Source organism: Bactrocera neohumeralis, chromosome 5, assembly GCF_024586455.1.
Source record: "Bactrocera neohumeralis isolate Rockhampton chromosome 5, APGP_CSIRO_Bneo_wtdbg2-racon-allhic-juicebox.fasta_v2, whole genome shotgun sequence".
Lineage (NCBI taxonomy): Eukaryota > Metazoa > Arthropoda > Insecta > Diptera > Tephritidae > Bactrocera > Bactrocera neohumeralis.
Window position 1 is genome coordinate 60,876,630 of NC_065922.1, and position 17,933 is coordinate 60,894,562.

Sequence of the window (17,933 nt, forward strand, 5' to 3'; positions counted from 1 at the left end):
ATATATTTTTACCCCGTCCACGCTTTGCTGTGGCTAAGGTATACTTGAACTATCAACTAAATGCAGTAAAATTGTATTTATGAATAAAAACGAAAACTTTATTCCCGGTGTAGATAAATAATTGAGGAATGCACGGCGACCTTAGGTCTATTGTACCCTCTACTAACTCACAGGGACTCACTAAGCCCCTGTATATTGATAAAGTCCAATATCCTACTGGGTGCTAGTGAGGCGATGTGATCCCTATTCGGAAACATGGCGCCTTTAAACCTGCGTCTACATACTGCTGTGCAGTCGGTTAGCAGGTGTTCCGGGGTTTCAGGCTCCCTGTCGCAAAACCTGCAGTTGGCGCAAGATGATAGGCCCATGTTAAATAAATGTCTATTCAACTTGCAGTGGCCGGTGTAGAATGCGACCAGTAGCCCGAGTTTACCCCTTGGGAGTTTAATTATTGATTTAAACCTATTCTGGTTGTATCCCCCAATTAGTAACTTAGCATGTCGCATACCATGCGCTCGTTGCCAATTCCTTTCCCTGCCCACTCTTTACATCGACTTATGGCAAAGACCTCTGGCTGAAAAATGCTCGGAAAGCTACCCATCGGTATGGAGAGTTTGGTGCGTGGACCCGCGATCCCTGCCCCTCTCCTTCCGACGTTTTCGAGCCGTCGGTGTATCACTTCAACGTGCTTTCCCTCAGCGTTAGCTCAAGAGTGGAGTCGTTCCACTCATTCTTGTTGCCGAGGGTAACCTTGAACTTCTTCGTGAAGTTAATTGTTTTGGTAATGCTGTCCTTCGGGAGGAGGGCTATTGGAATATTACCACTTATCACCTCCATCCTCTGGGACGAGATTACCTTACCTTTGCCACACCCCTCTGCTGTCATTTGCAGAAGTGAGTGCTTGGCTACTTGACCGATCACCAAATGAAGCGGTGTGAGTTCCATCAGGACCTCCAGAGCTGCCGTTGGGCAAGGACGCATTGCGCCCGTCATACAGACACAAGATAGCGGCTGCAACTTCGATAGTTGGGTTCCTACCGAAGCTTGCGACGCTATTGAGGCCCAGGACACCGCCCCATACGTGATTATCGGTCGCACAATAATGGTGTGCAACCACCTTACGATCCTTGGCTTACAGCCCCAGGATTTTCCCGCCAGCCGATTGCACACCATTAATGCTTTTGTTGCTTTTACCAGGGTCTGGTTCACATGCTGCTTCCACCGCAAAGTTGAATCCAGCGTAAGACCAAGATATTTGACCCTGCTAGTCATCTCGACCTCTCTACCACCAAGTGTGAGATTCCTGAGACCGGGTAGGGACCTGCGTCTCGTAAACGGAACTACGATCGTCTTTGAGGGGTTGATACTCAATTCAACTCCTCTACACCACCCCTTTGCCAAGTTTAGACCTCGTTGTACCAGGTCGCAGAGTGTCTTCAAATTTACCTCTGGCTATAATTACAATGTCGTCCGCATACCCTTGGCAGCGGATTTCATTGTCCGTTAGTGCTACCACATTCCTTCTCTCCAGTGCCCTGGCTACACTCCTGTGAGATGTGTTGTCAAAAGCACCTTCGATGTCCAGGAAGGCGCATAGCATCACTTTCCCACTTTCCAGTGAACTCTCTATCTCCGAAGTTAACTGGTACAGAGCCGTATTGGTGGATCTTCCCGCTTTGTATGCATTCTGAGCAGCATGCAGTCGTGCAATCTTCAGCGCCTTCGATCTTATCTCATAGTCTATGATCTTTTCCATATTTTTTAATAGGAAGGAAGTTAGGCTAATTGGCCTGAAAGATTTGGCCAGAGAATAGTCCTTCCTTCCTACTTTGGGTATGAAGATCGCCTCAGCCGTCCTCCATAACACAGGGATATGCGCCACTGCGAGGCTCTCCCTCAGCAGCCGAACCAGGTGTGGCCCGATGTAAGAATAATCCCGTGAATTACTTCCAAATTTGAAAACAATTTATACTAATTTTCTTCGATATGTGATTGAGCACAAATAAACATAAAATATATTGCCATATATTTTGATTTTTTTGTTTTATTAATTCCATATTCAACTTGTAAGAAATTATTAATTTTCAAATTTTTTAGTTGATATTACTTACTTTAATGACGGAGGGTAAATCTTTCTTAATTTTATAGATAATATTTTATAGTTTAATTATAATCATTTTCAAATTCAATTTAAGAGGCAAAAGAGACAATTTCTACATTAAAACTTCCAGTCAGAATAGTTGCAACAAATAGAATTTACTTCAATCTTTTTGATTACTTAACCTGGGCCGTAGCATAATTGAGATGTATTGAAATTACACTAAACAATAGTAGTTGAACAATTCTCAACCAATGATTATATGATGTCTTTTCGAAATATATCTACATAATTTTCATTTTCATCAACAGTATTTGCCTGAGGACAACTGTTAATTATTAATTAATGCCGTCACCTTCTATATTTTTAGCCAATATTAATTTAGCCCGATTATTGAGCCAGGAATATACTCCCTTAATCAAGTATTTTTTCGTGATGCACTGGGTATTTGGTTGCAGTTCTATTCTATCATTCCCAATTTATAGAAACTGTATTATATCTGAGACTGGATCAGATGCGGTAAGACAGCACCACCAAAAATTTCATCATAGCCGTTTAAATTTTGCATTGTTCTGCACTCATCTCAAATTATAATTGAACTTTTTAACAACACTGCAGCTATTCCTCTATTTATGTTGAATGTACCGTTTTGGTTTGTTAAGAATGCTTGCAAAGTAGCCGCGATTCCTTGACGATGCAATTGTCAATGCGATTTTTTGTTGGGATATTAAACCTTACCGGTTTCACATGGTGCGTCCGCTTCGTGCAGTAGCAACAATCAGTATAATCCATGTATACGCAAATTGCTATACTTGTACAGTAGCTATGTATATGTTGTTATTATTAATATTATTTTTTTAAGTAAGAAATATTTAAATGATACTTATAAACATGAATTTTGAACAAATTCTTATGATTTGAAATATATGTATATATGTACAAAATGTATGTACGTACTCGTACGCATATTTTCAAAGCTGAAAGCAGTTTTTGCCACACATGATTTAAATCAATCCAGCAGAAAATTTGCTGTACTCGTAGTTTACTCGCAGTTTCACATTGATTCAAACAATCGTCGCAATGCTATGAACAGACATGATACGATTTGAACCGAAGCCAGCCATACCGTCCACTCGATCGTGATTGCCGAAGAACAGATTGTTCATTTTGCATCAAATCAGTTGACGCTGGCGGGTACTCGAGTTGATCAAATATGTTTTTGAATTGAATTGATTTGATTGTTTTTGGCACGACTGTTTGTTCTGATTTAATCATACTCGTTGCAGCTCTCTGGTAGATACGTATTATATTAAAACTCTTGAATTAAATTTATTTTCACAATTCTTATTTATTTTTCTCTATTTTAATTGAATTCAAGTTGTATTCTTGTTTGTAGTTATTAATCAGCCGGTTCCAAATGCAATAAAAAAATTTTTAATTTACACGATTTCTCAATTTTTCTTTGGTGAGACGCAAAACCTTATCTTCTACTTAAGTAAGCATTTTATTACCGACAATATATGAGGCATATGGAATTTTAGTCAGCTTTGCTTCCACTCTAAATCCTTTAATAAATTTTCAGAACAACTTATAAACAAACAGTAGCAATTCGATGACACTAATTTATAATTGGTCAGTATTTAAAACTAGTTTATAATTATTTTACATATATAACATGTAAACATATTTAACAATGGAAATCAATTATAATAGAAGGGATTTTACATCATTCCTCCCATTCCACCCATACCACCCATGCCGCCCATACCGCCCATTCCACCAAGACCGGGGGCAGCGTCTTCCTTTGGAATTTCGGTAACAACCGCTTCAGCTGTGGTCAAAAGAGAAGCTACACCAGAAGCGTCAGTGATAGCAGTGCGAACAACCTTTAAAATGAGAGAGTGTAAAATACTTTTTTATAGTTTTTACTTATAATATGTGGCACACCTTCGTTGGATCAATAATGCCCTTCTCGATTAAGTTTCCGTATTCAGCCTTAAGTGCATCATATCCAAAGTCTCCTTCTTTTGTTTCAACCTTAGCTACAACCATTGCACCATCAACGCCAGCGTTTTTAGCAATTGTCATGCAAGGCATTCGAAGAGCGCGACGCACAATCTCGATACCCATATTCTATGGTATTATATATACTAGTTTAAATTTAAAAATATAATATTATTTCATATGTTACTAACCTGATCTTCGTTAGATCCCTTTAGTCCCTCCAAAATTGGAATACATCTCAATAGAGCAGTACCACCTCCAGGAACTATACCTTCTTCTACAGCAGCGCGAGTAGCATTGAGGGCATCATTTACACGATCCTTCTTTTCGTTTACTTCTACTTCACTTGATCCACCGACACGCAACAATGCTACTCCAGAAGCTAGACGCGCCAAACGTTCCTGCAATTTCTCCTTTTCATATTCAGATGTAGTTTCATTAATTTGATCCTTAATTTGTTCAACACGGCGACTAATGTCTTCCTTCTTGCCTTTTCCCTTAAGCAGTAGGGTGTCATCCTTGGTTATGACAACTTCACCAACTTTGCCAAGATCATTTATCTGCACATCTTCAAGTTTAACCAAATTTGCGTCGTCACCAAAAACGATGCCACCAGATGCAATTGCCATATCAGTAAGTGTAGATTTGCGGTTATCACCGAAACCTGGTGCTTTGACGGCAGCTACTTGCAAACCAATCTTAAGTCGATTCACAACAAGTGTGCTTAAGGCTTCACCATCAATATCTTCAGCAATTATGACCAACGGTTTACGTTGAGAATTAGCCAATTCAAGTGCGGGGATAATGCTTTGCACTGAAGAAATTTTCTTTTCAGACAACAAAATTAAAGCATCTTGAAATTCTACTTTAGCTCCCTTAGAGGAGTTGATGAAATATGGAGAAATATATCCTCTGTCAAATTTCATGCCCTCAATTACTTCTAATTCATCCGATAATGTTTTGCCATCTTTAACTGTGATAACACCGTCGCGACCAACTCTTTTCATAGCCTCGCTAATCAGATTTCCAACATCTTGGTCTCCATTCGCAGAAATAGTTGCGACTTGCGCAATCTCTTCTGGTGTACTAACTGGGCGGGACATTGCCTTTAAATGATCTTTAACATTGTCTACAGCCAGCATAACACCACGGCGGATTTCAACAGGATTAGCTCCCTTGGAGATTTTTTCAAAACCTTCTTTAGCAATTGCCCGCGCTAAAACTGTAGCTGTGGTTGTACCATCACCAGCTTCCTCATTTGTATTATTAGCAACATCTTGAACCAGCTTTGCACCAATATTTTGGAATTTATCCTTTAACTCAATAGATTTAGCAACAGTTACACCATCCTTGGTTATTTTTGGTGAACCCCAAGATTGCTCAATAATAACATTACGTCCTTTTGGACCCATAGTAACAGCCACAGCATCAGCAAGAACATCAACACCTTGCAACATCAATGCACGCACCTCGGGTCCGAATTTCACATCCTTTGCATAGCTGCGGACAAACAATTGCCGCTGAATGTTTGCGCGAGCAAGTCTGAGTGGTAAGCGAAGCATCTAAAAAAAACAAAGAAAAGCCAATAACATTTATACATATACATACATTTTGTTAGCTATACACAGTTAACAGTACTCTTTTAAAATAATCAAGACAGAAATGAATAAAAATTACATTTTGTGTAAAAAATTTTTGGCAATTTATTTTATATTTTTATTTTTATAATGTAAGTCAATAATATACAAATGATTTAGTACGACTCTAATTTTGGCGATTGGTATCAGAGATATAGAGATGCACAACTATCCTGACACTTGAATTGAAAGAGTAAAAGCCCATTCACACAAAACTTTCCTCGCTTTCCGTGACAATTCATTCTGAAACAACGAAGCGCAGAATGAACGCTTAGCTTTCAGAAATTATATATTAAAAAAAATTTTTTCCGGAATAGAAAGGAAAAAATTTTGTTCCACTTTAAAAAAGGGACTCTTATATAAAAGTGGTCAAATGAAAGTATAAATTTTGAAAAAATACGAAACGTTTGGTTTAAAAGTAAATTTAGTAATTAATATTGCCTTTATTATTCTGAATTACTGCAGGAAGACGTTTTGGCATGCCTCGAACCAAATTTTTTAATATTTTTATTGGAATAATGTCAAGTTGACGCTTCGTCTCTAAGAAAAATTCTTCCAAGTTTGTACGGCTGCTTTTTGGTATTTTTGAATCAAAAATTAACCACAATGCTTAATTGGATTTAAATCCGGTGACTGAGTTGGCCAGGCCAGTTTTTCTTTAAGCCTTCTTCAAAAAAGCGAGTAGTCAGGCGAGATGTGCGTTTATCTTATTGGAAGATAAACGACCCCAAGTTAACTTTTTCCGCATTTATTTCAAAATTTTCGCTAAGAATGTCAACATATGAAGCAACTATCATTCGTCCATCGAATTTAAGTACACTACATACACCAAAGTTTGAGAAACAGCCCCAAACCATGAGAGAACATCCTCCATGCTTCACTGATGATTGTATGCACTGTGGTTTTAAACGATCTGAAGGTTTACACCACACTCCCTTACGTGTTTTTTAACACCTTAGCTCGAATTTGAATTAATCGGACCAAATTACTTTATCTCAAAATATGGTTGGCATATTTGGATATTGTTTTGCAAACTCTAGTCCTTTTTTCCTACTCGAAATGGGCAACATAGGTCATTTGTTTGCGATATAGTTTTTAAAACCAGATGTTTGTAATTTTCTTTTCATGTACTAATGGAAACATCCAAACCCAAACTTTTAATCAACTGCCGTGATAAAATTTCAGGGTTTTCAGGAGCTTTTCTCGTACAAGTCGCTCAGCGTGTATAGAAATTTTGGACTTTGGACCTCCACCGTATTGAGTCTTGCTTCTTCTTTCTTCTCTTGGATTATTCAAAAATCTTTCTTCTTTCCTCTCTGATCGAAATGGAATCTTTTTCATAAATTTTTTTGATACGTTTCACCCCTCTTCCCATCTTCTACAATTAAGATCAGATTCTCTTCAATTTTTTTATATTTTTTACTAAGAACAGAAAAAAAAATTTTTTCCACCATAACATAAATTCCCTTAATAAATACAAATGTATTAAATATATAGTAAAATTCCGTTTTACCTTGAAAAAAATTAACCAAAACTAAAATTATACTTTCATTTGACGCGCACTCATAGTCTCACCAGCGAAGACTAATCACCCCCGATGCAGTAAATATTTTTTTCGTCTAAATAATAAGTGTAAATGGTTAAAATTTAGAATAGCATCCCCGGATTTCGGGGATAAAATGGGTATCACTGGAAAGGTGACGTTCTCCAGATCCCGAAAATATATATATAGTTGCCGCTGACTTATAGTTTTAAAGATATTTGCATTTTTAAAGTTGAAAAATTGACAACTTTTACATTGATAATTTGTAATTTTTTCGCGCCGCGCTCCAAAAAAAATAACCATGGCAACCCTTTTCTTATTGTGCAAATGCAGAGAATTGTAACTTAAATAAAATAATTAAAATAAAGCTTTATTTACAACAAAAATTTAAAAAATTAATATACAGAAACGTTATAGTGAAGTGTTAGTAAGTGAAAAGTGCATAATATAAGTGAAAAAGTTACTCACAATATACAAATTATCAATGTAAACGTTGTAAATTTTTCAACTTTAAATGCAAATATCTTTAAAACTATAAGTCAGCGGCAACTTTCCAATGATACCCATTTTATTCCCGAAATCCGGGGATGCTATTCTAAATCCCAGCCGTGTAAATATTACTCCAACTGTTTATTTACATAACGGTTCTTCTACATAAAATGCTTTATGAATTTATTCTTAAGCAAAAATGTAGGAAGTAAATTAATGATCTGAGGTTGCCAGTATATATACTACATTTATACTTTCATTTGACGCCTAGTGTATGTATGTATGTATTTGTATAACATACATATTTTCATTGCGATTTAAGGAATGTTGTTGATGATTGGTAAGTTTTATACAACATTTCAAAATGAAATATACTTCATAATGATTTTAACTAATTTAGGATGAATTTAACGATTACTTTGAATTTCCTTCAAGTAACAATTGTTGATTTCATGTTTCTTCGCAAAACCAGGTTTGTAATATTCGCATTTTATTGAAAAAAAAGTATTAAAAATTACTACTAAATTTCTTTAGAGCTGCATACTAGCACAAGTAAATTTATCGCAGAAAAGTTTCTTGACCGTTTCTTAAGCGTTTTTTATATGAAGTTTTTACATTTCTTGAGAGCTGGATACTAAGCATATACTTCATAATGGTGGTTTTAACTATTTTGGGATGAGCTTAACGATTACTTTGAATTTCCTTCAAGAAACAATTGTTTATTTGATGTTTCTTCGCAAAACCAGGTTTGCCATATTCGCATTTTATTGAAAAAATTTATTAAAAATTAGTACTAGATTTCTTTAGAGCTGCATACTAGCACTAGATCCGATTTCGGGGTTAAAATTGGTATGTATATATAGAGGAGGTCCTCCAGATTTAGAAAATATACATATATAGTTGCCGCTGTTTTTAGAATTTTGAAATATTTGCATTTAAAGTTCAAAAATTCAACTATTTAAAATGCGTGTTTATCCCATTTATAATGAATGTTATAGTTATATTTTTAACTTTTATATCCACAATCAAGGTTGTAATAAACCTCCCCAAGAACAAACTCAGGCTACTGGTCGCATGGTATACCGGCCACTGCAGGTTGAATAGGCATCTGTACAACATGGGCCTATTCTCTTGCGTTAACTGCCGGTTCTGCGACTTGGAGCCTGAAACCCCGGAGCACCTGCTGATCGACTGCACAGCAGTCTGTAGACACAGGACTAAGGCCCTCGGATCAATGTTTCCGGATAGGGATCGCATAGCCTCATTAGCGCCCGGAAGTGTATTGAACTTCATCAATGCGCTGGAGCTAGGTGAGTCTATGAGAGTTAGGAGAGGGCACAATAGACCAAAGGTCGCGGTGCATTTCTCATATTCAATCAGCAAAAATAACTTTAATTACATACCCATTTCAACCCTGAAATAGGGGGATGCTATTCTAAATCGCAGCCAATTTAAATGCCCAAAAATTATTTTAATTAATGAAATTTATACTAAATATTATGAAACCAACTATGCCTTCTATATTAGTATAGGATTATACGCACATACATTCAATAAATCTTTCTAGAAAATTAAGATCTAAGCAATATTTTTTGAGGTTAAGACAGTCGGATTTATAGTTATGATTTTATTTCTCTAATGTATTGGTTTATTGACCATAAATCCGACTTTAAATTATATAAAATTCTGCCAGAATTTTTACGCAAGCTAATAATATATATTAAGACCAACTAGTTTAACAAGTATATGCACGTGCTTTTACAATCATGACTAACATATATTTTCACAACATAGTTTGAACATTTCCATATTTGCTCCCCACTTTTGAAACTAGATGAATGTTATTTACTAATGCATTTAAAATTTCGATATCTTTTAAATTTCCAAAGGTCAACTCATATGCAATTTCTTTTCTTTTTTTTTGTTATTTTCATTACAAGTTTAAAAATTTTAATTTTTATTACAACTTGCGGCACTAAATGGATGGAAGATATTTTCTCCTAAATAAACAATATACTTATGCATACATATTTTCCATGTGAATATAAACTAATTAGAATATTCCAGATATTCGCCGGCTAATACCGGTCCACATTATGTAATTCTTATAAGATAATTTTACTTACGTTGTTTTGTTTTCTGTCGTAAATAAGCTTTCAAAGTATTTATTAAGAAGTATTAAATGCCAATGTCAGTACACTAAAACGTGCAAAACACAAAAACTCAATAAATGCTTTAAAATTCTAAGACAACCAGAAAAATCTGAGCACACCACGTTCGAATTAAAAGTACGACGAATGGAGTAAAGTTTTTTAGAGATAACCACACTCTTTATATACTAATAATCGACTTTAACCCTCTCGCTTAACATAAAAAATGGAAATTTACAATTACAAGGAGCTTATACAATACAGTTTTTGCTAATTATAGGAATTTACTCAAATTACCAAAGATATTAGAATGAATGAAATTGAGTTAATTTACACATTTTTTGTTCGCTAATTCTCATATATTTTTTTAATCGCTAATATTTAAGCACCGTGAAAATAAAATTATGTATTTATGGAAGTCATTAATCAATATCGGCAGAGTTAAAAAATTTGCTTAAAACTTTTAAGAGAACGAATTGTTATTTATAACGACAGTCAATCTGCACTCCAGGTATCGCTTTAAATGTAATCGGCAATGATACTGGAGTGCACAGAAAATTTTAATGCTGCAGCTACAAGGTACTGCAATCCAGAACAAATCCGTTGGTGCAAGGGTATTGAGGGAAACGATAAGGATCACAATCTGGCTAAAATAGCAGCGATAAGGTATCTGTCGGTTCCGCGAAGAAGAAGTCTACTTACCAGGGAGACGCATCCGCTATGAATACACTTACCTTCATTACTCCAGTCACGTTATGTGGCTTTCCCTTGTATCGGATGAGATATAATATACATACATATCTATCAGAGATCTGCAACGAGTAATAAATTTTTGTTCATAATCGAGTATTCATGTACACGAATCGAACCGTTTGTCTACAAATCAGCTATAGAGAACAACTTTGAATCACTAGCGATCAGCTTATGAATGTTCGCATTATGAATTTTTCGCATTAGGAGAAAACACCTGTAAATGATTCATACTCATACTTCAATGATTGAAATTTTATACATGTTTTGCCACACATTATTCAAATCAATCCAGCAGAAAATTTACTGTACTCGTAGCTTACCAACAGTTACATATTCGTTCGATTCAATCAATCGTCGCAAGGCGATGAACTGACATGATACGATTTGAACCATACCGTTTACTCGATCGTGATGTGCTGAACACTTAGAGAGCGACACGACATGACTGTACGACATTGAACTGTAAATGGCGTCGTGAAGAATGCAAGAACATAAACATTTGTAAGAGGGCAGCGACATAACAATGGCCGGCATGTACACAAAACAACACAGCTGCCCATTTTGTATGTACACAATATCGTACTAACCATACTAACTTCAATGAAATTTTAATATTTTGTTCAAAGTGAAATTTTTTAAGCAAAAAATAAGTAATAGGTAAATTTATTTGTTTTAAATTATTAATTGTTATTACAAATGATAAAACAGAGCTATCGTCAGGTTTGTTAGAGCTTTGAATAATTTTACATTTTACATATTAGTGGCATTCTCTCCTCTCTCCATTAAAAATATTTTTAAATTAGCGAGAGCGACAACTGAGAGCCTGCTGTCGCGTAGTCGTGCGGCTGTCTAAATAACTATGTCCATAGGAACGTGTGTATTTTAATATTTAAGAGATGTCGCTTGAAGTCTGTCGCTCTCCATGTGTTCAGTACATGAAGCTGAACAAATTCTTTTCTTCATAGATAACCTGATACCAAGAATGATAGAATACAAGATTACGGCACTAGTTTACAGTTAGTTTTTTTCGGTTTAGCTCTTGACAATTCTTACAAAAACAAATACATTGCTCAACAATTTCGTGACGTAACAGTTTTGCGTTGAGAAGAAAAAGCATAGAAATGCATACAAATTGTAAACAGAAAAACAGAAATTTTGAAATTCCCAAAATAATATTAATTCATTCGTCTTTGCAGGAAAAATTTCAGTGGAATGTTTAGAATATTGTTGCGAGAAAATATGTACATAATTAGTTTTAGGCACATCCACAATAAATAGAGTAGCATGTGTGGAAATTGTTCAAATGAAGAAAACCAGTGTAAGTGTACTGTTGTATTTATTTAAATTTCTTAGCATAAATATATTAATTTTTTAAAATGAAATGTGCAGTGGCTTGTTGTTATAATTATTTTAAAAGTTGCCAAAAAATGGGTGTTATTTTGCAAAAGAATTGATATATTTAATACTAAATTAATAATTTCACAATTCTTTTATCATAATTTCATAAATCTGATTCATCTGAATTTATAATATATGTATATATTTATATACAACACAAGAAACGTCTTCTCCATTTGAATCACAACTTAATAGACAATTTTATTATCAATAGGCCGATATATTTATTTAGAAATGATTCAAATCTTTTCACTCAACAATATTCAATCGCTTCACTAAAATTTTTCATTAAAATCGAAAGAATTAATAATATTTTGCGAATTTACAAAAGTGTTTACTTTTCTGTTTACAATTTGCAAGCCATTTGACAGTTTTTCACTCTTGTTCTTCTCAGAACGAGAGAACTGTGGGATGGCTCCTTACGTACAGCTGCAACCGAAACCATTGGTTTTCGGAGAATGTAAAAGAACAGCTGGTACGTCGAGGAGTGCCGTGTCGCAGCGGAGAGAAAACAGACTGCTTATCTCGCAACGTTACGATCAACCACAACACGTGCAGGATCAGATCTATCCGATACCGATAGTTGAAGAGGGAAGCGAGCCGCATTTGCAAACAGAAAAAGAGAGAGGCCGAAATGCGTGAGTATGAAGAGCTTGACAACGACGAAAAAATGCGGCGGCTAACAGAAGGCTACAAGACCGAAGAATACTGTGCACAATCGGTGACGATGGAGCAGACGTTGATGCCCGACCATGAAGAAGTTCGAATAGCAAATACCCGTCTGAAACGATTGGAATTTAAGTGTGCTCTGTCCAATCCACAAAAAGGGAGATCCCACAATCTGCGTGGGATAAGCCTCCTAAACATCGCGTATAAGGTTCTATAGAGCGTATTGTGTGTCAACAAATGATATTGATATCATCGGCCTGAACACCCGCGTCGTTAGTTCTGCTTTCTCCAGACTGGACAAGGAAGCAAAGCAAATGGGTCTGGCAGTGAACGAGGGCAAGACGAAATAGCTCCTATCATCAAACAAACAGTCGTCGCACTCGCGTATTGGCTCTCACGTCATTATTGACAGTCATAACTTTGAAGTCGTAGATAATTTCGTCTATCTTGGAACCAGCGTAAATACCGGAAACAATGCCAGCCTGGAAATCCAACGCAGGGTAACTCTTGCCTTGTTCTGCGAAAGTTTTATGGTCCTTTGCGCGTTGGCCACGGCGAATATCGCATTCGATGGAACGATTAGCTGTATGAGATATATGACGATATTGACATAGTTCAGCGAATTAAAAGACAGCGGCTACTGTCTAGGTCATGTTGCCCGAATGGACGAAAACACTCCAGCTCTGAAAGTATTCGACGGAGTACCCGCCGAGGGAAGCAGAGGCAATAAAGAAGAAGAATAAGAAGATACAATATTCATTATCGTGTTATGAGTAACTCAAAATCTTTCAGAATTTCCTTTCACTTGATAATTCCAGGGATCAATCAGGGTTTTGTTTTTAAAGCACCGCCAACGCAGAAAGGATTTGTGCGCGAAAGAACTGAAGACGCCTCGGTGGTGGGCCGACCAGGCTTATTTTTTTAGACCGCCAACGCAAGAGGGAGTTCTATGCGAAAAGACCGAAGGCATCCCTGTGTTCAACCGACCAGGATTATTTCTTTGAATGGCGGTCGAAAGCCTCCAAGCAGGAGGAAAATCTACGCGGGAAACTAATAATATGTAAATTATTTCCTGCCATTGGGGTAGTATATAATTTCTTTTGGTTCCTTTGTAAAATATAGATAAGGTAACACTGATTATTTGTTTGAATGCAACCCTTTTGTTATTGTGTGAACAAAAAGAATTGAACAAAAGTTAAATATTAAATAAAAGCTATTTTTGCCCTATTAAATATAAAATAAATGGGTAGAAACGAATTAGTGAAGTATTAGTGAATATAAAAGATAAAAATACAAGTGTAAAATGAGACACGCACTTCAAATAGTTGAATTTTTGAGCTTTAAATGCAAATATCTCAAAAACCCTAAGTTGTCGGAAATTATATATATTTTTTTATATTCTTTTATTATTTAGAATATTTTTTCAATGCCATTGTTTTAGTCCCAACTTGCTGAATAAGTTGTCATCAATAACAACTGCCTAAGCACAGGTTAAAATACAAATAATTTATATGTTATTTCTTGTTATATCTGTATTCAATTATTTTAATAATTTATACTACACAGAGAAAAGTTGTCGAGAATAAAATTTCAAAAGCACAGTAATTTCAGAATTACTTTTTAAAGACGCCAGTGCTCTCCATTTCAAATACAATTCTTATGTCCACAGAAGATATGCAAATGTTTTGTATAAATGCGTGTGATGGGTTTCGCCGCCTTTCCGATAAGACGAAGGGGAATGTTTCCTTACCATTAGGAAGAGTACCATTTATGCTTTCGCTTTTTTTTTTTTGAATTTCTTCATAAAGTACAATTTGAAGTTGGAGTATTGAGACGTGAGTAATCAATCTTTAATAAAGGAGTGGCCAAAAAGTTAACAACTTGTTCAAATTTGTCATAGTATTTGAAACAGCAAGTGAATTATATTTGTAAGTAATTACATTAAGCATATTTCATGTAATTTAAAATAGGTAGAAATTAGTTATTGCCGGCGTTTTAGTTTCTCTTTAAAATGACAAACGCTTTTGTATAAACATAAGTAACTTGAATTACATACATATATAATGTACGTTTATAGTGAATATATTTATTATTTTATTTTCATTTATAAAATTTATTACAAAGGTTGAGTTATATACATTCAAACTTCATACATACATTTATATTGTTAGCGTACTTTTATGAAATATTTGTATTTACATACAAATGTACATCTGCTATATGTAGCCGCAAACAAAGTATTACCAAAAATGTATGTATGTACATATATCACGACGAAATTAGAATTTAATTGGAATTGCAATTGGACCACGGAAACAGTCTATTAAATTATATGCTTTGTTGTGTTTTTTTTTTCTCATAAAGTGTAAAAAATCGTTGAGCTCAAGAGAAGGACGGACGTTCTTCGAAACAAAGGAAATCGAATAATCATGGTATTAAGCAGCTTAACAGTTTGAAGATTATATTTTACTGTTACATTTATTGTAATTTAAAAAAACAGAAATATCAAGTAAATTGAAAAATAAATATAACTAAACTTTTATTGCTTACCATATTCATATGTATGTATGTAAAAGGTATGTATCTATCAGCATGCATATGTAGATACGTATATACTAAATATGCATACATAATTAGGTATGTGTTTTGTTGTAAAAGGCAAAATAAATGCAGTGACTTATTCTTAGTCATCAATATTTAATATGAAGAAAAACACAATTGCACGTATTATCGAAGTTGATGCTGATAACAGTCGGTGATTACATATTCGTATGGTGGATCGTAATTTTTTTTTAATATTCGGTTGAAATATATACAGTATAATTAGTTTTTATAAATTTCATCTCGAATTAAGAAAAATGTATCCTAAGTTTGTAAATAGGTAGTTTTATACCTAGACTTTTTTTATGACATTATGTTTGCCAAAAATACTGAATTATATAATTTAACTCAAATAAAAAGTTGCTAATTAGTTTTGAAAATTGAACGGAATTTACTATACAGCCATGGTCACGCAAATAAATAGTACACTTATTCATAAGAAGCAATAAGCGCTAATATAAGTACATAAATGACAAAGATCTTTAAAAGAGTAAAAAGAGATTGAAATATGATTACTTGTTTATTAATTTATCCATTTAAGTAAAAAAATAGCAAATAGAAATTCACGAATAATTAGTATTATTTGAAAAACTTGAACTCCCTCTAAAATGTGCCTCATTTAAACGTCTTCAAGTAGTCTTTCCCGACTACAGTGATTACCGCTGCCCATTTCCACTCGAAATAAATCACTTTATCATAGACAACCTTAATTAGGAATAAAAATTCACTCCTTATAATTTTTATGCAAACAAATCTTAACTTTCTAAAAATGTGCTATTTGGGCGACCAAGCCATTTTAGAGGGAGTTCAAGATTTTTGTCTATTGTATAAGCGCTCATTGTTGCTTATGACCAAGTGTGCTATTTGCTTGACCTTAACTTTATCATTAGCAATTTATTTCCATCATAGAATCAAATGAAAGTATACTGCCATATAGGTTTTTAATTAATAACAGTTAACTGGAATATAACTAGTTAATACTGAAATCTCTATTACGATATTTTTAAATATGAATTAAAGACTTAAACAACTCGAATAATTTGATATTTTTAGATTAAAAAATGGCATCGCCTGCACTTAAAGACCTCCCAAAAGTAGCTGAGAATTTAAAAAGTCAACTTGAAGGCTTTAATACTGATAAACTAAAGAATGCTAGTACTCATGAAAAAATTGTGCTTCCTACTGCCGAAGGTAAAATATTAATAAACAAATATATAATCGAAAAATTAATTATGTTTCTGCTTTGTCCCACTTTTATTAGATGTGGCCGCCGAGAAAACTCAACAATCTTTAATTTCTGGCATTGCAACTTTTGATCCATCAAATTTAAAGCACACTGAAACTAATGAAAAGAACCCCCTACCGGATAAGGAAGGTAAGTTATTTAAGTGGTTCATAAAATATTTTAATTACAATTGTTGATCATATAACACTTGCATATGCACATAGGTTACAAATTATGTTGCAGGTAAAGGCAAGTTTAGTATTCTTATATTATGTAACAATCCTTCAAAATAATGTGTTAAAACAAAGCACTTTTATAATTTCTGTTGGCTGCGGCTGCTTTATTACGAAAAATGTAATTAGTTTAGTGCTCGTAAATGAGTTGTGTTGGTCGCAATTCTTATTTATTTCGTAAAGATTTGATAATTATTCGTTTTCAGACTTACAAGTTTTGTAACTTCTAATTTTTTCGTGACTAGCGTTGTCTACGTCAATAAAGAAGAAGAATTAGGTTTGAACGAAAAAAGGCGTTATAAGTATTTATAGTATTATTTTATACAAATCAGTTTTTTTATTTATACATTCCACTATTGCATAAATTAACACACAAGTGTTTGATATTCTACTTATACTTATTATTTATTAATAACAAACAATCTGATGTAACCTTTTCAGCAATCGATCAAGAAAAGGAAAAGAATCAACTCATTGCTGGCATTGAAAATTTTGATTCTAAAAAGTTGAAACACACTGAAACGTGCGAGAAAAATCCATTACCAACGAAGGAAGTCATTGAAGAAGAAAAGAAGGCTTAAAAGAATATCCGATGAAGCATTCATATAACTTTATATTGAATGCTTATTTTATTACTCATTCCTAATATAAAATATTATTGAAAGAGACACTTCCTTGTGAGAAGAATTTTATAATTTTTGCATATTTATAATAAAAGATAAAAATAATAAAAAAAACATTCATCTGTGTATGAATGGTTAACAAGGGTTAATGGTTATCTGTAGAATATTACATACTTTCAAATAATTATATATTTAGAACAATAAAGGAAGGGCTAAATTCAGGTGCAACCGAACATTTTATACTTTTGCAACTTGCAAGAATCAAAGCCAGGGAACTACTTTAAGGGGTAAAATCTATCATATTGAGTAAAGTATGCTGGGTGTTCGAAAATCCTGATATTAGTTATATAGAGGCTAGAGCAAGTTTTCGTAAAAAAATTATCTATTTTATGTACAAAGATAAACTGTTAAGAATAAAACACGCTTTCTTATTTTCATGGGGGTAACTCGCTTTGCGGTACGAGGTCACTCCGTACAGGGTGGCGAAAAAGTCAGAAAATGATCAGAAGA

At 34.3% G+C, this 17,933-nt stretch overlaps 2 protein-coding genes across 2 annotated transcripts; one reads left to right on the top strand and one right to left on the bottom strand.

Moving 5' to 3' along the window:
• Nucleotides 1–3,421: 3,421 nt before the first annotated feature.
• Nucleotides 3,422–10,087, bottom strand: LOC126759424 (heat shock protein 60A). Its single transcript, XM_050474215.1, has 4 exons — nucleotides 9,898–10,087; nucleotides 4,294–5,664; nucleotides 4,046–4,231; nucleotides 3,422–3,984 (listed from the first exon to the last, which is right to left on the bottom strand). Exons 2-4 carry the CDS (start codon nucleotides 5,662–5,664, stop codon nucleotides 3,820–3,822), a joined length of 1,722 nt encoding a protein of 573 aa, XP_050330172.1. The 5' UTR covers nucleotides 9,898–10,087; the 3' UTR covers nucleotides 3,422–3,819.
• Nucleotides 10,088–14,529: 4,442 nt separating this feature from the next.
• Nucleotides 14,530–17,539, top strand: LOC126759488 (thymosin beta). Its single transcript, XM_050474323.1, has 4 exons — nucleotides 14,530–14,669; nucleotides 16,396–16,533; nucleotides 16,604–16,717; nucleotides 17,242–17,539. Exons 2-4 carry the CDS (start codon nucleotides 16,404–16,406, stop codon nucleotides 17,379–17,381), a joined length of 384 nt encoding a protein of 127 aa, XP_050330280.1. The 5' UTR covers nucleotides 14,530–14,669; nucleotides 16,396–16,403; the 3' UTR covers nucleotides 17,382–17,539.
• Nucleotides 17,540–17,933: the final 394 nt, after the last annotated feature.